We start from the raw sequence: 21,023 nt of genomic DNA on the forward strand, positions 1-21,023 counted from the left end.
GTGGTTGCTATCAAATGGGAAGATGATGGGATGAGGCTCGGCTCACTCGGTTTATTTACCTTAATTTTGTTCTTTGTGCATGAACTGAAGGGGGGGAGGGTGTGTTGAAGTGACGTGCTTCAGAGTTTTGGTGTACCACACCATTGGGAGGGAATTAGCAGCGCAGTTCAAAGAAGAGAAGCTGGTTGTTGTGTATCACTGACTAAGAACTTCGGATGAAGGCGAGGCGCAGTCGCGGGGAAAGCTGCCGGTGGGTGGTGGTGTCGAGAGAAGGTAAGGTAAGGTGAGTAAGGTAGTTGGAGGTTCGTTTTCTCGATACGATGGGACGGGTGAGTTGTCTGACTGACAAGATCTTGGCGGGCTGTTTGAGCCAAGAACAACAATACCGCGGCGAAAGAGAAAGAGAAGACGATAATTGTGTAGAGTGTGTGCACGAGGATTAGGATAGTGATGGAATTAGTCTTCATCTCGATCGCGCGGTATGGGATGATGGAGTGAAGTTGAGATGACAATGTCACGAGGTGGTGAAAAAGAGCCAAGGTGAGGAGTTGTGGCTTTTGCGACGGATTCGAGGGAAACCTTCTTTTTTTTCTGCCTGTTATCGACTCGGGTAATTCAGAATTATATATTGTCCCCTTGGCTTTTCTTCGGCGTTGTTTTGTTGATACACCTTTCTGGTCAAGTTGGTAGTTCCACATTGTATCTTCGACAAGAATTGCTTCCAAACGGGCGACGGACAAGAGCGCAACACGCCAAGCGCCTTGGCCCCGTTTCCAGTTGCCCTCGTCAATGACTCTCTCACTCCTTTTTTTCCCCCTGCAGAGTACTCTATCTGTATGCAACTCGTCTCTTCTTTTTTCCCTCCATCGTTGCAATCTCGATGACTGGCCGTGAGATTGATCAACTGCCAAGTTTCGTTACAAGCCCGACAATGTGGTAAAAGGTGGAGAGAGTCAGAGGGGCGGCAATTTATCTCGAGCGGCATCTCGAGACGAGACGTTGTCACCGCAAAAGGTTTGTTTTCCTGGGGTAAATTGAATTGATCGATGTATTACTCGATGCTATGTCAATCTGCGTTCCCTCGGGTCTGATAATTTTCCCGTGGCCCTACTCAGGTACCTGACGTTGTTGAGGTTCTGTCACGGCCAACCTTCAAGTAAATTGAGCCAAAGCCAACACAACCCCACCTCCATTGAGGCATCTTGGCATAACGGCCAGAAAAAATAATTTACTTCCCGCTCGCCGCACTAGCGATTTCCCTCTTTTGGCCACCCCCAGTTGTCCCAAATCGTTCGGACTAAAGCAAAGTCAAGAAGAAAGAAGGAAAGTATGTGATGATGTACTTTGGTTCCGCCAGAGTTTGAAGATTGTTGTGCTATTGTTTGGAAAAGGGAACCCGCTTTACCCAAGTAGTTTTTTGTTCAACGTTCTTTCGTCGTTGGCGATCCTCGTAAGCGACCCTCGTTTACCCTGACGAACGTCGAAATGCCCCCCCTCTTTGTTCTCATGTTCCACAAGAACAAAGGAGTTCGCCGTTACTGGCGGCCACGCCTCCCACGAGTTCGCCATCGCCGGCTCCCACATTGGAAACGGTCCATACCTCCACCCTTATTCCACCCAGCAGCTGGCTGGCTGGCCTCACCGCAGCGTTGGGTGAAGAGAAGAGAAAGAAACGCCATACGGTGCCATGCCACGCCACGCCACGCAGTAATCTATTTTTGCGACGCTGGCGAGAACGGCGGGCCCGCGCAAGGTTCAAGCAAAAGATCCACCTGGCACCATGGGATCCTTGAGATGGGATAGGAATCATAGGTTGCCAGTTTACAGGGGGGTCTAAAAAACAGGCAAGGGGTTCCGGCACAATACCAAAATAACTTTATATATAATTATATGACCTACTAAGTACATAATATATATATATATATATTATTATTATTATTTAAAGTCTAATTACTTAAAAATAATAATAGAGTTTTAAAAAAATAATACTGTATTTAACTAGGGTATATACGCTAACGTAGTTTATCAGTCAGCCGGACGTTTTTTTCTAAACATACTTATGTCCAAACCATTTAAACCTTTAACGCGAAAAATCTTAATAACCATAATACCAATTTATATTTATAAAGATAAAGTCATTCTTACACTAAGAGGTTAGAGATAGGCAAAAAGGGAAAAGGTAAATAAGTTGAGGTACGAGTTAGGATAATCAGAGAATCGATTGTATTGATGATTATTCTATGATATGATGGGAAAGTATAGTCTATATATAATATATAAATATTATATATAATTATATGTAATTATTTGTGATCACATGTGATGCTTAAGTTCAAGCATTTATTATTAAGTTTATACGGGCATATATGCTTGTCGGCGCTTTAACATATATATGTAAAGCGTGTTTACATACGGGCTGTACGTGCGTACAAAGCGTTATATCTCAGTAGATACGTACTTCAATTGAGCCTCTTATTACTATATAACTTCTTAAGCACGTAACTTCTATAGTACCTGTATTTATAAATTATAGATATATTATTAAAATCGTGGAAAATCACTAAGTCTAAATATATTTATAAAACATCTGTAGCCTTTATATTTATTTGAGATATAAATATTTATTTCTTATATTATAGAGTACTAGTTTTAGGATATTAATTAAGTATAAGTTTTGGAATTTTAGTAAATATTCTAAGTCATATGATTACATGTAATTATATGTAATATTCTTATATTATATATAGACTATAATTTCTCATCATATTATAGAATAATTATCAATACAATCGATTTTCTGATTATTCTAATACATAATATATAGAAAATATAATAATTAACTAGTTAGTTATACTATAGAATTATTAATAAATTATTTTAAAAACTAAATTACATAACTTTTTAAAAAAGTTTCAGCCAATATAAGTAAAAGTTTAATATAGACTTAATAAATCTTAAGTAGATCCTTACTTTATATAAAATATAAATCTAAAAGCGGTTTATTATTATATACATAACGTGGTTTACCAGTCAGCCGCGCATATCAGGCAGCCGCGCATTTCCTTATCGTATACTAAGTCGCCTACATTATATAATTAATATCTTTTTCATTGTTAGTTATATAACGTTCAAAATTTTTCATTAGTCTTTGATAAGAGTCATCAAACTAAATAAAAAGTTTTAAAAATTAATTTCTATTTAGAGATAGAGTAAATATATTATATCCTTATCAAAGACCCATATTTCTATTCCACTACTTATTTCAATATAAAAAGATTAAAGTGTCTTTTTCTATTAAATTTAACTAGTTATATTTTAAATATATTATAAAGATACTGAAATCTTTCTAATTAGTTATTATTCAAAGAAATTAGGTAAATATGCAATTTAGTATGTGATAAGGAAATGCGCGGCTGACTGGTAAACCACGTTATAGTTATAGCGAGTTATATATAAATTTAGTTTAAATTAAGAGTATATATTTTAAAAAATTCTAATTATAGCGCTACTATATGGGGCCTAAGGCCAATAGATAAATTTATATAAGTTACTCCCGAGGTTTTCTTATACCCCCCTGCCTATTTTTCAGACCCCCTGGGAAACTGAACTCCGGGGAATCATGGGATAGGAGCGCAGAGGAACTGAACCCCCCACAATCATCATGCACGTTAACCCCTGCACCGTCACACAGCGCCCACCACGTCGATCCAAAAGTCGATCCCCGCGCTCCGTTAGAATGACAGATGATTGGTCTGTTCTGTGCAGACGACCAGTGACAGATTGCTGAAAATAGCAGCGTAGCCGCCCAGAGGGACGGGACAAGGTGACGCTAGAGCAGTGATGCGGCTGGCGGGAAATTCTACGATTGGATGAATGGAATGGAATTACATGAAAGACGCAGGAAGCAGGGCGAACAGACGGCTTTTCTTTGCAGACTTTCGATGCCCAAAATGACTGTTGTTCAGGGGAAAATGCGCTCGCAGTGGTGCATCTGATCTGGGCCGTATCTTGGGTCCGGAGAATAAGGCACATTCGGGATAGTTGATTCGCTCTTCAACTTGTCAAGTTTGGTTTATTTCTGGGAATTTCTCTCTCGTTTTCATTTTTAGGTACGGGGACGCGGGTATGTCGTGTGATGGAAGTGCAGTAGCTTCTATTGAAGCCCGTTTCTCACTCAACTCGCTCACACTCACGACTCTTGATTTAGAAACATGATCGATGAACTAAGCTCCATCTCACCCAGTCTTATTGCCAGGCAAGGCAAAGTGAGGCAGCTTACCAGGCGGCATGAAGTCGTACGCGTAGGTCGTCAGGTAAATCGAGCTTAGCTCACCTCACCTATCGGGGACAACGGCCGACGCTCTCAACTTGAACGGTCCCTCACAATGATTAGTATACCTTTGGTATGGTGCTAGGTCAAGGGTCGAGAACGCGTGGTATAGCTGGTGGCACGTTTGATGACGGGCTGAGATAGATGACAGGCGGGGCCGCCTCGGTTGCTGTTTCCAGGTTTCTCCACCCCTTCTTTCTTCTACCTCTCTGTCGCCCGTTCATGTAACGTAGACCCATTCTCTCACTCGTGTCTCCCACATTCCTTGGCAGAAGCTCGTTGTCGCCTTCACGTGGGGTGTCAACTGTCTAGGTTCTAGGTACCTGTGTGGAGGGGACGGGAAGGGCATGACTGAAAGGTGTGCATCACTGCATGGCATGTAAACTAAAGACGAGAAAACGAGGAAGATCATGAAACAAATCCTCGCCCGCCTATCCATAGCTCCCCGTTTACACTCTGCTCGCCGTCGCCGCCTCCTTTGGGAACCCCTGCTTTCTCCGAAGGTAGGTAGGTACCCCTGCCATGATCAGAAAGCCAGAGCCACGATACGCACGCGGCGCACCACGTCGTCCAACATTGTCATCTAGAAGAGACGGGTTTCATCTTTCTTTGGCGCTGAATGAGTAGCCCACGCACCTACGTAGACGACTGGTAGAGTTTCCCTTGTCACATACGCCACGCCACGCCACGCCAAACCTTTTTTATCCCACTCTTTTTCTGATCTTCGTCTTCCATGTCTTCCATCATCGTCACCGCCGCGGTATTGTGCCATGTCCCTTTCTCACCGTATTTTTATGCAACGGGTACCTTGTGTGGTGGTAACTGTGGTGTGCATCTCCAAGGTACCTCACCGGCCAGCATCTGCGGGGGGAAGAGAAGAATAGGAAGAGAACACCCATGTCCCTGGTACCTATTCGTAAGCGTCAGTGGGGTTCAACGTCCGAGGTATCTCATCCACACCTCGTGTACGAAGTACATCGGCAGATAGCTGCTTTCCCCTTCGGGACTATGGGGACTTACACACCAAAGGAGGAGGCGACGGCGGCGGCCACATGCCCACCTCATTCTTCCTCTATACCCATAAGGCTGTTTTGAGTTGCATCGCAGCAACAACGAGATGGGCTTACAAGGAAGGTGCGCAACGGGGTGGGCTCCTCCTGCATACGAGTTCGGAGCGTGCTCTTCTGCGTCTTGTTTCAGATTTTTTTGGGTAAACCCTTTTAACCCTTTTTTTTTTGGGGGGGGGGGGGGGGGTGCGGTGTTACATGCAAGTTGCCAACAGACCGGTTTATTGATATAACCTCATCATCCTCCCCCTCCTCCAAGATGTAGAACGATGCTCCAGCAGTAGTATTTTGGTGTTTGTGTTTTCTCAACATTCGCGCAAATCTAAGCCTGGCGCTCAGTGTCTCCTTATCACACTCTCTTCGAATAGTTCCTTTTATTAAAACTGTAACCTTCATCGACCTGGCGTCACCTATTTCGACTTTTCTACTACCTTTATTTCTCATCGACCACGAAGAAGAAAAACATTTAACCAAAACCTACCCAAACACAATGGATCTCAAGAGTCGCATCTCGTCGCCTCTGGAGGCCGGCACCTCTATTCTCGACGTCCAGCACTTGCCGCCCCATCTCAACGAGGCTCTCGAGTACGCCTCCAAGCGCCTCGCCAGAAAGGCCCTCCACGTCACCCTCGTCGTCGCCCGCCGCGAGTACCAACTCCCCACCCTCGTCCCCTCCTCCTCCGCCTCCTCTTCGGCCTGCTCCTCGGTCCTCTCCTCGCCGACAATGTCGCCGGTCCCGGCCTCGGCATCCAGCACCTCTTCCGTCTCGTCTTCGTCCTCCCGCTTCAACTTCTCCACCAAATCGCCCGTCTCCTCCTTCAAGAAGCTCGTCCGCACAAACACCGGCTCCAGCGTCTCTTCCGTCTCCTCCGTCTCGTCGGCCGGCAGCAGCAACGCCCCCGAGAGCTTCGTCTTCACGCCCTCTTTCCTCATGGACACCAACGGCCCGAGACTGAGGTGGCCCCTTTCACCCGGCATCCCCCTCTCGCCGCCGCCCATGACGCCCTCGACGGCCTCTTCCACCATCACCGACGCTTCCGGCCCCATGTCGCCCAACCCCTTTGGCATCCGCCTCGTCCACGCCGACCTGCTCACCGACAAGCAAGAGAGGACTCTGCGCCAGACCATTGATCGGGCAGAGAGGAAATTCCGTATTGGGTACGTGTTTTCCCCCTAAAAGCCCATCAATCACCTCACTAACACACTCTCCTCTTCAGAACCGAATGGCTCCCCCCGGTAGTAGACGGCTCCGCCTGCGGCCTAACAAGCAGCCTCATCCGCCGCTCCATCGTCCAAAACGAAGTCCTCTTTGCCGCAGAGGGCCTCACCCTCGTCTCCCTCGACCGCCTCTACACCTTCAAGGCCGCCCTCTCAAGCTACTCCCGCACAAACGCCCCTCTCCGCCTCGAAGACGCCGTCGACGAGCTCCGCCGACTCGTCCTCTCCCGCGCCGGCAACAAGGTCGCAAAGTCGGACATCCTCCGCTCCTACGACTGGCTCAGCGTCACCGACGTCGCGCTCGCCGACGTCGACAAGATGTACCGCAGGGCCTACGGCGGTCCCGGCAGGATAGGTGCCATCGAGGGCGTCGGCGCCGCGGCGCAGGTGGCGAGGACGGTGAGGGAACTCGAGCGCGAGGTCGACGAGACGCTGGCTGGCACCGCCGCCGCCATGGACGCCATCATTCACATCGCCAAGCCGCCTTCGCCGCCAAAGGGCCCCGTCCTGAAGCTGCAGACAAACTTTGACGTCCGGAACATGGTGGCTGCGCCGATGGAGGTCTCAGAGGAGGACGAGGACCTCACGGCCCGGCCGGAGCGTCAGCCTCCCGTGTCCATCTGGAGCCCCGTCTCCATCGCCGAGGTCCTTCACGAGGACCGCCGCAGCCAGTCGGGCCCGATGACGCCCAATGGCTACGATGATATCTCGCCCATCACCCGCGGCGAGTGGGGGTTCCTCATGGGACCTGCCGGCGTAGGCAGCGGTCGCACTGCCCCTGTCATGAGATGCTGAGCGGCGATTTTGTCCATTTTCTTGTTTTCTTGCTGCATGTTGAAATCATGAGAAAAAGATGTAGGAACGGTTTGGTGCATTCTGCTGTGTGTGTAAGATAGCTTTTTTTTTCTTTCAAGTGTCACGACCTTCACGAGTACATTTTTTCTTCTTGGGATACCAAGTCGGGGCGATGCCAGACATCATGTACATTACCTGCATTAAAAAGGCAAAAGGGCAAAAGCCCAAATTTCAAACAAGAACAAGGATTTTTCATCAATAAGATCTCTCATCGATTCGGGTATCATACTTGACTCTCTCTCTCCCCCCCCCTACCATCCGTATCGACTCGACGCCTCCTTCCTGTTGCTCTTGCCCTTGGCGAAGCTGTCCTCGAGGGCCTCGCGCTGGTTCTGCACCTGGTTGACGAGCTGCTGCAAGCTGTGCTTGCCCGGAGCGATGGCCCGCACGGGGTTGTGAATCTGCTGTTGACCCGCGGCGCGAATCTGCTCGTTGTGCCTGTACTCCTGGTCCGTGTTGAAGTTGATGACCCTCGACGCCGTCTGCGGCACGGCGCCGATGTTGCCGCCCTTTTGGCGGCCGAATAGCTCGCGCCTGGCTGCTGCTGAAAGGTTGAGATCGTTGGCGATGGTGTCAAGGGAGTCTGATGTGTTGGGCGCCGTCGTCGGGGCCGTGAAGTGCGCTTGTGCTGCGTAGTCTGCGTAGCCGTTGTCCGCTGCCGCCGGCTGCTCGGTTTCGAAGAGAGGCTCGTATGCGCCGGCGTTTCCAGTCTTGGTAGCATCTGTCGATGTCTCTTCGGTCTCTATGGAGAAGAGAGAGACTTTTTTGGGTGCTGGTGCTGGTGCCGGTGCGACCTCCGGCTCTACAGTCAACGTCGACACGGGCTTTGGTGCCGTCGCTACTGGGGCCACAGAGGCCACTGTCTTCTTCTTTTTGGTATTCCTGGCCACGGAGAGAGGCTTGAACATCATTGGCTTGCCCACCAGCTTGACTTCGTCCGCGGGCTTCATCCCCTCTGGTATCGACGGTTGCGCCTGGGCTTTGGGCGGGGGCAGACTGAGCCCGCCGGCCGCGGAGCCTGGCATTCCATTCGCATCTGATCCTCCTCTTTCTCTGCTGAATCCAGGTTCCGCCCCTGTTTTGAGTTGGAACGCCGGCCGCGACGAGCTTCCGCTGCTGCCGCTGCTTTGCGCCGAAGCAGCGGCCTTTGCGGCAGCGTTCTTGGGCGTTGGAAGGAAAGAGTTGAAGCCGCTGAATCGACCACCACCATTTCCTGTACGCGCGCGCTTCGCTGGAGGTTCGTCGTTCGGGAGCGTGGCCTTCGAGGCTTCGGGTTGTGTTGATGGCAGACTGACGACGATCTTGCCTGGGTTCGATCGGTCGACGACTTTTTGGAATGGCTTTTTGCCTGTGGCGGTGGTTGTGGGCTTCGAGACTGTTGGCTTGACGGGTGCCTCATCCTCTGATCCAGAGGATTCTGAGTAGTCGACCAAACCCATCTTCGTTGAAATTTAGTGTATTCGTGATATGGATTAGAGGGAAAATGAGGCGATCGCAGGGTAATGTGCTGCAGGTCAACAAGGTGCGAAGTGCAGCACTGCAAGGCTGGGTGCTTAGTCCAGGACCGTGCGTCATTATCGTGCACGAGCCACATCTTCAACACTGTTGTTTCACAAGGCTGAGGGAGGTACGACCGCATCTCGCAGCTACCCCTCGGCGGCAGCTTGCTTCCTTGTTCTTACACTTCCCACCAAACTTCCTTTGCCATTCTGTGAGCTGAGCTCGCAATTATGTTCTTTCCCCGATCGCGGGCGTGGCTTCTTTCGATCTGACAGCCCTTGGGATGATCCGCTATTGACCATTTCCTTTCATTCCCCCGTTGACCGGTAGCTGCCCATCATGTCGGTCATTCAGAACGAAGAGTAAGTGGTTACAATATTCTAATACTGAAGGCATTTTTCGCTCAACTATATCTGAATAGGCTAGTTGCGTACCAGCTACGCTGCGGCTACCTCACTGAGATCGCCGATGGAGTGGGAGAGCGACTGATTACCCTTAATGAGGGGTTCATGAACTCCTCGGCTTTCAAGGCGGTCGCATGGCAAGCCAACCCCGATCTCGTCAAACGGTGTTACTCCCCTCCGATTCCAACTGCGATTGCCTCCGAATATTTCCAAGCCCCACGACAGGCTGGAGTGACCCTCGAAGATGAGCCCGACGAAGCTGGAATGTTGACCGGTGGAGGCACCGATACGCTTGGCCCCGGTCTTGCAACAAGAAGAAGGAGACGGCGGGAAAACTTGGAAGATGACGATAGTAGCGATCTGAGCGATGAGAGTGATGACGACGACGCCGGCCAGCGAGCGGCCCAGCAGATCAAGTTCGCCAAGATGCCCGTACGATCGAGGGCCGGTTCCAGTCCAATTCAATCATCGCAAATCAAGCAATCCCCGGCCATGTCTCCTCGCGCAGCGCCCGGTGCACGTCGAGGTTCGCAATCTGCGTTGGAAGTCGTCAAGGAAAGAGCACGGAGAGATACAGTGACTAGCAGCGAGGTGTCATCCGAGAACGAGTTTGACGCTTCTGGTTTCCACAAACAGCGAGAGGCTGCCAGAGCTGCGGCCAAGTCAGTCAAGCTTCAGGCTAAGATCTTGGAGGAACCTAGTCTTGGGATCAAGCGCGCTGGCACGCAATTGCTGCCGGAGGAGGAAGAAGATGATTCTGATGGATCAGACATGTCTGGCGCCTACATCGAAAGTATCGATTCGGCCTCTATTCTGGATGCCGTTGAGAACCCGGAACCTCCTCCTCACAAGCAAGTCGTGGGAACGCCTCCCCGGGAGTTCACAAGAACTTCCACTATTCGAAAGTCGCAAGCGCCACCTCGGATCCTACAGGCTCTACCTCCGCCTCGTCCCATGAGCACAATTCGGCCGATGAGCATGATTCAACCCAAGAGTCTGCTGTCCGCTGCTCTCAGGGCTAGAAAGACAAAGCCAAAGGTTCCTTTTGAGGGATTTGCGGCACTTTCTGGCCAGGGCGAGAACAATCCCATTGCTGTCCGAATCTATGCTGCCTTCTCTGAAAGCCCTACCAAACCGTTTGAAGTCCCCATCAGACGCATGGTGCATCACGGCGAGGGCGGTGATCGGCCCGTCACCGTGGCGGATCTCATTGGCCTTGCACTCTGGAGATACAACGAGGAGAAACGGCAGCCATCTATACCTGCCGATAAAGCCAACATCAATTGGTTCACGCTGAGAATGGTCGAAGAGGATGGAGAGGTCGATGATGACTTCCCACCCTTTGAGCGCAACAAGGCCTTGACGTCTTTCACCACAGCAAACAACCGAGCTGCCGGAAGAATGCGAGCCAACTCCAAGACTTATGATAACTTTGGATTGGTCCAAGCGAGTCAATCCGAGTACGCCGAGAACCAGAGCATCACTCCACAAGAAGAAGAAGAGCCGGCCGAGGAAGTCGACGAGGACTTGACTCCGCGCAACACTCCGCAGCCGAATCTCAACTCGTTCCTTCCCGTCGCCACAGAGCCTCGCCCGAACCCCGTCACGAATACTACATATCGTCAACAGCATAGTATGTTCGCCGACGCACCTCAGGCGCCTGCCGCGGCGCCCAACACGAGCCGGGGTCAACAGAAGCTTTTGCGCGTACACCTCCACTCGACCGATGTAGCTCCCGGCCAGCTGGTCACGCTAGACACCACGACGGAGACGTACATGGCCGAGGTGCTGGACATGGTCTGCCGCAAGAGACAGCTGGACAAGGCCAATCATGTCCTCAAGATGCCTGGTGGAGGCCCCGTGATCTTGCTTGACACCAAGGTCGCGGCAATCGGCAGCTTGTCGGATCTGGAGTTGCATCGACGCCGTTTCGCAACAGACGGCCCACTCGCCATGACTGGATCCCCTGGAAGTGCTTCGCCAAAGCTGCTCCCCTTTGTGGGCGACCAGCCTGGCCGCAAGTCCAAGAAGCCGCATATCATGGGAAGTCACCCGCTGGCTCAAGAGGCCATCAAGCAGGCAGAGCTTACCAGTGCATATCACAAGACTTGGGTTGTCTGGCGTTTGCGCACCGTCCGGATGATAACACAATCCGAAAAGCGCTTCGAGATCGACGGAGAGTACGTGCACATCAAACCGACGACGAGAGATTCCAAAACGACGACGGCGCATATTTCTCAAGTAATTGGATGCAAAGTGTCTAGCAAGCACCCGAACCAGTTCAAGGTGAGTTGGCACGCACATCGCCGGGCGCTCTGCCGCGTTTCGATCATAAGCTGACTAAAGATTGCAATAGCTGTTCATCTACCGGGACACCGAGAGTAAGCGCTACGATTTTGAAGCCAAGTCAGTGGAAGAAGCGCATGAGATCATCAACGAACTTAAGAAGGGAGTTGCTCAGGTTATGGGCTGAGCACCGTGGTCTCATTGCGCATGATCTGATGGTTACGGAGTGCATCACATCTGAGCTGCCTCGTCCCCGCCACAACACTACGCCACGTATACACCGCCACACACACCAACTGTCCAGTGACGTTGCGGAAGAAGCGGCCTCAAACATTGGGATGGGCTGAGGGAAGATCCACTCCATTTGCTGACTAGAACGGGAATCGGTTGGTTTGGATGAATCCGCCCTCCGTGCCGCATGCCGGACACGGTGATTACGCGTCACCGCCATTGGGGGGTGGCCACCCTCGCGCTGCTTATTTTAGCAGGGGAAACTTGCTGCTGTCACTGCGGACTCCTCGCCTTCGTCACGACTGGGGAACGAGAATTATGTAATATGTACCACGGGCGGAGGAGCCAGAAAGACAAACAGGATTGGTGCCCCTTGGGTAGAAAATGTGGAAAGGGGTGGAATTGGGGATGGTCTCTTTATGTGGGGTACACATCCAATTAAGGTTCGCATCCTGGCTCCTGCGTCATGCAGATCAATACGATTGGAGCCGCGGGCCGGGATGCTTGGCGCCGCGGTCGCACTCCCTGCTTTGGTCGGGCTCGGCAAGGCTAGGCACATTTCGGTTATGAAGGGCAAGTCTGGGAAGGTCTGGACACAACGCCAGGGAGAGGGGAGGATGGCACGATGGATGAGCGAGATGAGGCAATCAGAGGTCGGGGAATTGGGGGAAGGGGAAGGATTGTCGGTACATGAGCTGACACCTTTTCATCCCCCAGATGCCTTGCAGCATGATTCCCCTTCTCCGCCTTATCCTCTCCCAGGGCTGCGAGTACCTTAGACTAAGCAATTCAAGACGAATTTCAAAAAAGAACTTGAAACGGCGGATAGGCGACCGCGTCGAGGCTGAATGCTTCGTCATGTGCTCATCTGCTTCTTCTGCCTGCTTGCTCTGTTTCGTCGGGCTGACACAAAAGCCTCCGAATCCTAATTCGTGGTAGTCTCCCAGGCGAGGCGCGTACGACGTATGCTTATTTTTATGCCTTTGTAATTGCTTTACGCCACTGGGGGGACGAACGGTCGGACAATGCTCAATTCGTCCAGCAGAATCCATGGTGCAATCAACCGAGGACGGAGAAATCCCCAAAAATATTTAATGATGTACAGATAGGTATCCCGGACTCTGTTCAGTGGAACGGTTCCATTGATAGGGCGAAGCTCCATTGATTCCTGTGCGACCGAGGTGCCAGTATCAAGGAGCACTTTTGCTCTTTTGCCCTGTTTTGCACATGCAAAAACAGCACAACATCGGCGAGTCGGCGTGGTAGCAGGCATAGGTAGGGAGGAAAAGATACCGAGTACTGAGGATGAAGTTTCGAAGCTTTTCGAGCTTCGACCATCTCTCATTCTTGACGGGGTCTCACGTGTCTCAAGGGGTGCGTGAGGTAGGTCGTACAACACCCGTCCGCGATACATGAGCAGGGGCCACACGATTATGAGTCGGTTCACATTCCCAAGAGCATTTGCCTCTTCTATTTTGAGGATTTTTGAGGTTCCTCTTTTTCGTCCCTGGAACCTACAGTAGGTGGTAAACATTCAGACGCGCAAGGCTTGGGCCACCTCAAGAAAGTAGGGACAAGTTGAGAGCATGCAGACGGTAGACCAAACGATGTGTGCGAGGGGGGTCGTCTGGTTCGCAGGTTGACTTTCTGGCCTGATTGCCGTGGGCAAGAAGGGGGAAAACCTTCTGCATTGACCTCACCTTAATACGAACTTTCAAATGAAAAGAGGCGACGGCGCCGTCACCAACAGTACGGGTATGGACTTTTGAAACGAACGGTAGGTACCTATCCTTGGCCGTTGGCATCCTGTGACGCAATTTGATCCTCTTTGCTCTTCCACTCTGTGCTTGGGGGCCAGGAATCTGCTGCTGCTTGGGATTCGGGAACCACGTCGTGACACCCCCTCCCTCCAGCAAGGCTTCCCATATTTCATTTCCCATACGCTTCCTTTCAAATCTCCTCAAGGCTCACGGGACTTTACTAGTCTGTGTGTTGCAGATTGTCGAGACTGCGGAAGGGGACAAGATGGATGTTCGTGCACGAACTTGCAGGCAGACAGATGCATGAGTTCGTTCCCGTCTGCATTGCTGTATAATGGTCAATGGGACAGAATAAGACGCCACAGACAACAACACCCGTCTGATCTGAATTTCAGATTCCCATTCCCCCCCTTGCGCATGTATGATTTTACAGGAATGAAAAGAGAAAAGGAGCCCGTCAAAAGCATTGGCGCGGCTGTCGCCAAGCGTTTGGCACCGTCGAGATTCGCGGGAAGACCAAACTTCAAAAGAACGAGGGTTCTGCCATGGAACTTGGAAGACGGCTCGATGGAAGCTTCGACCGTTCGAGACCACCACACCTGTGACCTTTCACGCACGCAATCACGCTTAGGTTCTCAAATTCATCCGCCCAGGTAACGGTCGAGACTCATAACTTACCCCTACCTAGTACCTACAAGTCTAGAGGCTAGAACGGCCGGAACCCCAAACAAGGAGCTCCCCGCAACCCCCTCCCCCCGTCTTCTCCATGGTCTAACAGACCAGGGCGAAGCCATACCAAGCTCCAAAGGTGTGAACCGGCATGAGAGTCCAAAACCGAAGCGATGGGGGAAATGACTGTTTTTGCTCCGTCCCGTCTCATCTTGCATAATTCTTCCGGGCTGCGGATGTGATGCTGATGATGGACTGCGAGCCTGCGAGTGGGACAGGCAGTGGCAGTGGCAGGGGTGGACATTGCTGTTCATACGTCATAGCAATAAATCAAACAGAGGGGAGCCATATCCAAGGACCAAGGCCCACCCCCTTCCGCGCGAAATTCGGCTTCGCGACACTGACCTCTTTCTGTCCAGGCCCCGGGCGGCTCTGACTTCATCTCCAGACAGGCGTGACAGGCTAGGGGAAACCAACTCTCGGATGCGATATTAGAATCGGAAAGGGTTCATGAGAGAAATATGAGATCAGCACGTTTAGGATTTGAGAAAGAGGAGGGGAAAAAAGGCCGTGAGAAAGCATGATGCCTGGCGGGCTGCATTGACCTTGCCTGGCCCCCCGTCAGTGCATCGAGCTTCCGGGTACATAGTAAGCGTACGAATCCTTGGCAGATCAGATTCCATGGGCAGAAAGAAAGTTTGCTCGTCTTTTTTTGCCCGTCAAACAACGCAAAGAAGCCCTTGGAAATAGGTACACTCTTTTTGAGTTTTGAGTTTGAGCTGGCAGGCTGGCAGAGGCTTGTTGTAGACTTGGAGCAAAAAGATGGGACACACCTCACACTGGCTCATTGACAGGCGGGCAGTGTTCTGTTCAGCTCTTTCTCAGCTGCGCCAGCTGGCAGCCTCAACAGGACCCAGCGAGAAGAAATGTGTCGATCCGGGGGACCCGAAAGTCAGTCGGCTGCGAAGCTCCGCCCTCTCTCTCACTCTCTCACATAGGTACGGAGTAGGTATCCGTACAAATACTATGTACTCAAGCCGCATCCTCTGGGTCTCTGGTGTGTGTTCCATGGTGCTTCCTCCTCGTCCTTCCAGGCTTCCATTGAAGCAAGGCGTGGTGTTCTGCCGTGAAACTATGAAACGGCAGGCAATCAACTGAGAGCATTGGATCGGTGGACAAACGGCAGAACAATTGTCTGGACGACCCCTTGTCCCTTCTCCCCCATGTCACCGTCTCTTTCTTTTCCCTTAGGCTTCCCTTGCATCTCGTGAGGTGGTCCACGTTGGAGAGAGGTATCCATTAGTAACACAGTACGTACCCGTATCCGAGGTCGACGGGACTTTGGCGGTCGGTGGTTCCTCCAGTGTGGGCCCCCTTTAGACGCGGGAACAGCGAGCTTTGACGAATGATATCCCTCTAATCTCTTCTCCACCTCCTGTCGATCTCCTCCTCGCCGCCGCTGCAGCGCCCCAAGTCCTTGGCCCATGGTGTCATTGCATCCGCGGGAAGGCACCTACCTACCTTCATTACCCATGTCCAATCCATGGATGTCTCTTTCTTTCCGGTTGGTCTCTGCCGCAATGCCAGTCTCGCGGTTCTCACCAGGTACTCTCTCCAAAGCAATCTCCAGTTTTCTTGTTATTGTTGATGACATGTTGCTACTTCGTAATCGTTCTTGTCTTTGTTTGCTTGAAGTTGGACAACATGGGGACCTCGTCTTCCCCCGTCCGCCACCGCCTCCTCCGAACCCACAGTACAGAGTACATTTTGCCAATGGACCTCGCTTCTCCCGGCTGAAAACAAAACGGAAAAGCGGACTGGAAGCAGCAAGAAAAAAAAAAAAAAAAAAAGCGGACATGTTTCTCCGGTATTGATGTACACATGCAATTGGGCATCCAAGCATCGCATCGTACCGAGGGCTGAAGCTTGTGGATATGGCTGGATAGCATTGTCATCCATCCCGTCAATGCCTCATCCTGCTGCTCCACGCTGCTGGCTGTGTACCTCCCGCGTGGGCTTCCGAGCATAATCACCGCTGCTATCTTTGGGAACCTCAAATTAAGGAGGCAGAGCTGTTGACGGACTTTAGGAGCCTAACAGCTCTAAGCTACCAGTCGTGCCAGGCTACCCCCCACCCCCTTGATGCGGCACCCGAGCCTTGATTCTTTCACACAAAAACCAAACCGTTAGCCACGCAGAGCGCCACCGTCGTCGTCGTGGTCCTCCTCGGCCATCGTCCTCGTAACCGTCAACCATAGGTACGGCTGCCGCTCGAGCCTAGCCACATATCCACCCACGTCTCGAACGTGGGCTAGATTCAAGTCCGTTTGGCTAAAAGAGTCCGGCCTAATGTGGCGCTTGTTTTTCTCGTTGGGAAGAGATGGGGGCGGACGACATCATTACCCATCCCAATTGGCAATGTCGCCTCTCTTTCGGGATCGGATTCTTCGACGGTTCCTGCGCGGTTTTTCTCTGCTCTGGAGTCTGAAGTCCAACTGCGTCAAGCGTGGCAGTCCAGCGTTTTGTCCTGCAGCTGCAGGGTGCTCACGGTGGTAGTGTTTACTAACCACGGTGAAATCATCGCCGTAAGAAGCTCCTTCCCCCAAAATAGGTACCTGATGGCAAGGAGACCGAGAGAGGAGGTGGCACAGATTCAGTAGACAGCAGACAGCAGGCTTCCTAGGGATTCCTCACCTTTCCCAAGATGGAATCATGATCCCCCGGTAATCCCCAGTCTCAGACTTGCAGGCTTGCCAGAGGGGCAGGTAGGGAGAGCTTTCCGCTTTGCCAATGCCGACAATGCAGCCCGTCACGCCTGTCTGTAGGTAGGTAGTACCTACCTATGCCCACCGGTCAGCCGTGCCAAGTCAGTCAGCTCAGCCATAGCCTGGCCTCAATCTCATAGCTGCTCCAGCTGGCCGCCACAGATTGGACCAGGCGAGAGGAGGCAGTCGGGAAACTGCATGTTACCGCGGGGATGACGTGAGGAAGTGGGTCTTTTGTTGTTCGCCCTTTTCGTCCTACGGATGCAGAGCCACAGAGCCACAGAGGCAGACCACGAATACTCTGTAGAGCACACCTCCTTCGCGACTGGGAGTCTGGCACTTCTGGGAAGTCTGGGATATCCGAACATGGGTCCTCCCCTCCCCAGCTTCGACCTTTGGCCGGGGTACGTAGCATCAAGTCTCGGAGTGCCACCCGCGGTCCGCTAGACTAGCACCGACCTAACCTAACCAAGTACCTCCTTAGCCTCCTTGGAACTGACCTCCACCCCCTGGTTCCGCCTCTTGGCCAAACGAATGGAGGCGAAAACGGGAGAAAGGAATCCCATCATCGCACCGCCCGAGACGAGGAGTACCTCCCCTTGCCTACCACAACACACCAGCGCGCCAAGTTTACGTAGTGCTAGGCTTGCGTGCCCGGCGTTTGGTGGAGGATTCTTGTGGTGGTGCCTGGCTTCTCTCGGCGCGATGGGGGAGGGGTGTGGGTGTGTGGTGTCTGTATGTGAATGACGAACGGTCCATTGGGGGGCGTGAGGTGATGAGAGATGAAGAGAGGTGAGAGAACGAACGGGGACCGGCGGCTTGGCTTGGCCCTCTCGCTCCTCTCTGGATGGTCCCATCAGAAGATATATAAGACCTCTGTCCATCAGCCCATCTTCCAGTCGTCTCCCTTCCTACCGCTCTACCCAATCAACCCAATCTCATACAAATACCCAGTCCTCGACTACCCAATACCTAATTCAATAACTCCAATCTCTAAACACCAAACCCAACAACTTTAAATCAGCCAAAATGCGTTTCTCCGCCGCCACCGTCTTCGCCCTGGTCTCCCTGGTTGCCGTAAGTTGATGCCATCTCCATTCATCTCTGGACAGCATGCTAACAAACTTCCAAACAGGCCCAGGACGCTTCCTCCACCACCCCCGCCGTCCCCGGCGCCTCCCAGGTCAGCTCCCTCATCGGCTCCGCCTCCAGCGCCATCGCCTCTGAGGCCTCCTCCATCCTGAGCGGCGCCTCTTCCGCCGCCGGCGCCGCCTCCTCGGCCATCGCCTCCATCACCTCCTCCGCTGGCGCCGAGGCCTCTTCCCTGAGCGAGGCCCTCACCTCCGCCACCGACGCCGCCGGCTCCGCCTCCATCTCCTCCAAGATCGCTTCCGTCTCCAGCAAGGCTGCCTCCGCCGCCTCCAGCGTCGCCTCCGCCCAGAGCACCTCTGCTCCTGGCGCTGCCCCCGCCCAGACTGCTGCCGTTGCCCTCGGTGCCCTCTTCGGTGGTGCTGCTCTCGTTGCCAACTTGTAAATTATGAGACAAAAAGACTATGATCACGGGAATTATGGGTAGCGGAAACGGTTGGATTCTCCTGTGCGTGGTAAAGGGTATTACTACACAGCATTGTTCGGGCTTTTTTTGGGATTTTCAGAGATATCAAGATGTAATACCAGCACGAATTGTACATCAATCAACATCCATTGTATATTGAACTCATCAGATCTTCATATAGTGACTGTATGTTCCTTGCACAGCAAAACGGTGATGTTCATGAAGTAACCTACGCGAAAAATAATGCCATTAATCACACCTGCGCTACGATATCAGTACGGCACATTCAATCTCATCCTATCCTCATTTTAGCCATCACCTATCGCTGTTAGGAAATAAGACGAACAACGGGATTGTTCGATACCCCGAAAAGATGGCGCTTTGCCCCGACAGCTCCAGGTTGCAGCGTGCTACGCTTGTCCTGCACCATACTTTGTATCCGAACCATGCACATCTACTAGTGCAAACGCCGTAGCCAGCCACCCTCCAGATGAGGCAAGCCCTGGCAAGGCAAGCAATGGTGCATATCAGCTCCCGCCACACTACCTCGCTCAGTGTTTCACCGTTTGAAAAGCAAAGTGGAACATACGATTGCTTTCGATCGTGATCGCACCCAGGCTTCCCGAGACAGTCAAACAACCCGTGCCTTAAACTCGTTTTTTTTGATTGCGCCGTGTAATTATCTGATGGTCGAAGGAAGGGCTGTGTTGAGCATAAACTGTTCTCAGCTACGCCTTCGACCGGGTATCTGCCCATAACTTATCAATGATTTGGAAAATTGCCGTAATGGCCTTCATGACCGTGTCGTCCACCTGTCCGCCAAGCTTCTGTTGCATCTTGTCAGGATGCCACCGTACGCGCTCCTCGCGTAGCTTTGCAGCGAACTCCTTCTCGCCAATGTCCTCCAGCCCGAGCCCGTTCACAATAAACCGTCGAACTTCCTTTTCGTTGATGTCTCGCCGTTGACCGCTTTCTACAGGCCAGGGGATCTTGTCCACGTTGTTGGCCCACTCTGACCAGCCTTGCGTGTAGTCTTCCCAGAGCTGGACCCAAGCTCTCTTCTTGCGCCGCTCCTCTCCGCGGCGCAGGCTGCGCTCCATATCCTCTTGCAGCTTCCTGTTGACCTTCTCCTCTTCCTTTTTGCGTTTCCGTGCTTCTTCCCGGTGGGCCCTCTCTTCTATTAAGCCTTGGTGTGTCTTCTCCCACATCTTCTGCCTGACATGCTGGGAGTATTCTTCGTCCGTCATCCGCTCTAGCTCGCCCTCTGGGCCTGGGCGCTCGTTGGAGTAGACGTGTATCGGCTGCCCGTAGACGCCCTGCCAGTATGCCGCGCCCTCGTCGTCCGCCATCGCGTCAAAGAGGGACTCGCGGAATGCGGCATCTGGGTCGAGAGCCTGGGGTTCGTAGGGATTCGGTGGTGTCGGGGATCGTGATCGTCTGCGATGTCGCCGGCTGCTATGGTGGTGGCGGCGGTGGCGGTGCTCCGAGCGGGAGTCGTCGTCGTCAGCGTCTGGGTCGTGCCCGCGGTCGCGATCGCGGTGACGATGCGATCGGCTCGACTTTGAATGTTTGGATTTTAATCGGATGCGGGATGATCTAGGTCGTAGGTTTTCGCCGTCGCCTGTTTCTGCCTGCGCTTCTGCGTCTGCGTCTCTTGTTGGACCAGGCGACGACTTGCGCTTGGTTTGCTCGGATGTGTTCTCGTGGCTCTCGCCAGGATTAACAGACGAAAGGATGTGTCGCCGTCGCGGCGATGCTGGCGAACTGGTCATCGCGTGTTTTTCGCCAGCACGCAGCGGCCAGATAATCTGTTGAAAAGACACTTGTCGCCAGTTTGTCGTTGTACGCAGTTCGGAGCAAGGAAGTTGGTGGAGGGGTCGTCCTGAGTTGACCGTTGACGTCGTCGGATTTTAGCTTATCTTATCTCGTGCGGTGTTGATGCCCGTGGTTTCCTGCTTGCGGGTCTTGGCATCCCGCGTGCCTGGATCATTCCTGCCACTCCTACGAGATAAGGTTAAATCCACCGATAGCCCGCCTTCCCCGGACAAGGAAGGCAGGTACTTTTCTCTTCGTATCTTGAGGCTCAGCGGACTGCAACGTCGTCTATCTTATCAAGCTAAAGTGAGTGTACAGATAAGGTAGGCAGGTATCTTACTCTGCACGACCCCTGTCTGACGTTTCTGTCCTGACACTACTCGCGGGGAAAAACACCAACATGCCCGCTCACGATATCTGCTTCAAGTGGTCCGATAACATCACTCCTCTTTCCCCAATATAGGATACTGCCATAACTCGAGGATTCACTTCGATTCACGCGAGGGTGGTGACAAAGCATCAGCTCATCAACTTCACCTCCCCAAAGTGCAATCAGATAGGCATATAC

The 21,023-nt window shown here is 52.2% G+C and overlaps 6 protein-coding genes across 6 annotated transcripts; 3 read left to right on the forward strand and 3 right to left on the reverse strand.

Moving 5' to 3' along the window:
* The first annotated feature begins 5,644 nt into the window (after positions 1 to 5,644).
* Positions 5,645 to 7,020, forward strand: BDP81DRAFT_420225 (uncharacterized protein). The gene has a single exon (XM_060589829.1). The coding sequence runs from the start codon at positions 5,888 to 5,890 to the stop codon at positions 6,572 to 6,574; it is 687 nt and encodes a 228-aa protein (XP_060449131.1). The 5' UTR covers positions 5,645 to 5,887; the 3' UTR covers positions 6,575 to 7,020.
* A 701-nt stretch (positions 7,021 to 7,721) lies between these two features.
* Positions 7,722 to 8,909, reverse strand: BDP81DRAFT_458634 (mitotic checkpoint regulator, MAD2B-interacting-domain-containing protein; the record flags this gene model as incomplete). The annotated part of the gene is made up of 1 exon (XM_060593439.1): positions 7,722 to 8,909. The coding sequence occupies one exon, from the start codon at positions 8,907 to 8,909 to the stop codon at positions 7,722 to 7,724; it is 1,188 nt and encodes a 395-aa protein (XP_060449132.1).
* A 232-nt stretch (positions 8,910 to 9,141) lies between these two features.
* Positions 9,142 to 11,748, forward strand: BDP81DRAFT_164809 (stress-activated map kinase-interacting protein). The gene is made up of 2 exons (XM_060582087.1): positions 9,142 to 9,332; positions 9,392 to 11,748. Exons 1-2 carry the CDS (start codon positions 9,310 to 9,312, stop codon positions 11,712 to 11,714), a joined length of 2,346 nt encoding a protein of 781 aa, XP_060449133.1. The 5' UTR covers positions 9,142 to 9,309; the 3' UTR covers positions 11,715 to 11,748.
* A 1,006-nt stretch (positions 11,749 to 12,754) lies between these two features.
* Positions 12,755 to 13,546, reverse strand: BDP81DRAFT_164812 (uncharacterized protein). The gene has a single exon (XM_060582088.1). The coding sequence runs from the start codon at positions 13,423 to 13,425 to the stop codon at positions 12,886 to 12,888; it is 540 nt and encodes a 179-aa protein (XP_060449134.1). The 5' UTR covers positions 13,426 to 13,546; the 3' UTR covers positions 12,755 to 12,885.
* Positions 13,547 to 18,114: 4,568 nt separating this feature from the next.
* Positions 18,115 to 18,619, forward strand: BDP81DRAFT_391215 (uncharacterized protein; the record flags this gene model as incomplete). Its single annotated transcript, XM_060587521.1, has 2 exons — positions 18,115 to 18,162; positions 18,221 to 18,619. The coding sequence occupies 2 exons, from the start codon at positions 18,115 to 18,117 to the stop codon at positions 18,617 to 18,619; spliced, it is 447 nt and encodes a 148-aa protein (XP_060449135.1).
* A 375-nt stretch (positions 18,620 to 18,994) lies between these two features.
* Positions 18,995 to 20,412, reverse strand: BDP81DRAFT_509567 (uncharacterized protein; the record flags this gene model as incomplete). The annotated part of the gene is made up of 2 exons (XM_060595722.1): positions 18,995 to 20,150; positions 20,184 to 20,412. The coding sequence occupies 2 exons, from the start codon at positions 20,410 to 20,412 to the stop codon at positions 19,369 to 19,371; spliced, it is 1,011 nt and encodes a 336-aa protein (XP_060449136.1). The 3' UTR covers positions 18,995 to 19,368.
* Between the last annotated feature and the right edge of the window lie 611 nt (positions 20,413 to 21,023).

This window comes from Colletotrichum phormii, assembly GCF_030913505.1.
Source record: "Colletotrichum phormii strain CBS 102054 chromosome Unknown BDP81scaffold_4, whole genome shotgun sequence".
Taxonomy (NCBI): domain Eukaryota; kingdom Fungi; phylum Ascomycota; class Sordariomycetes; order Glomerellales; family Glomerellaceae; genus Colletotrichum; species Colletotrichum phormii.

What these genes read in the sequence shown, in the direction of transcription:
- BDP81DRAFT_420225 (XM_060589829.1), top strand. Translation starts at nt 5,888, where the DNA reads ATGGATCTCAAGAGTCGCATCTCGTCGCCTCTGGAGGCCGGCACCTCT.
- BDP81DRAFT_164809 (XM_060582087.1), top strand. Translation starts at nt 9,310, where the DNA reads ATGTCGGTCATTCAGAACGAAGA. An exon ending in TCGGTCATTCAGAACGAAGA is followed by an intron (nt 9,333 to 9,391) that starts GTAAGTGGTTAC and finishes ATATCTGAATAG; the next exon opens with GCTAGTTGCGTACCAGCTAC.
- BDP81DRAFT_164812 (XM_060582088.1), bottom strand. Translation starts at nt 13,425, where the DNA reads ATGTTTACCACCTACTGTAGGTTCCAGGGACGAAAAAGAGGAACCTCA.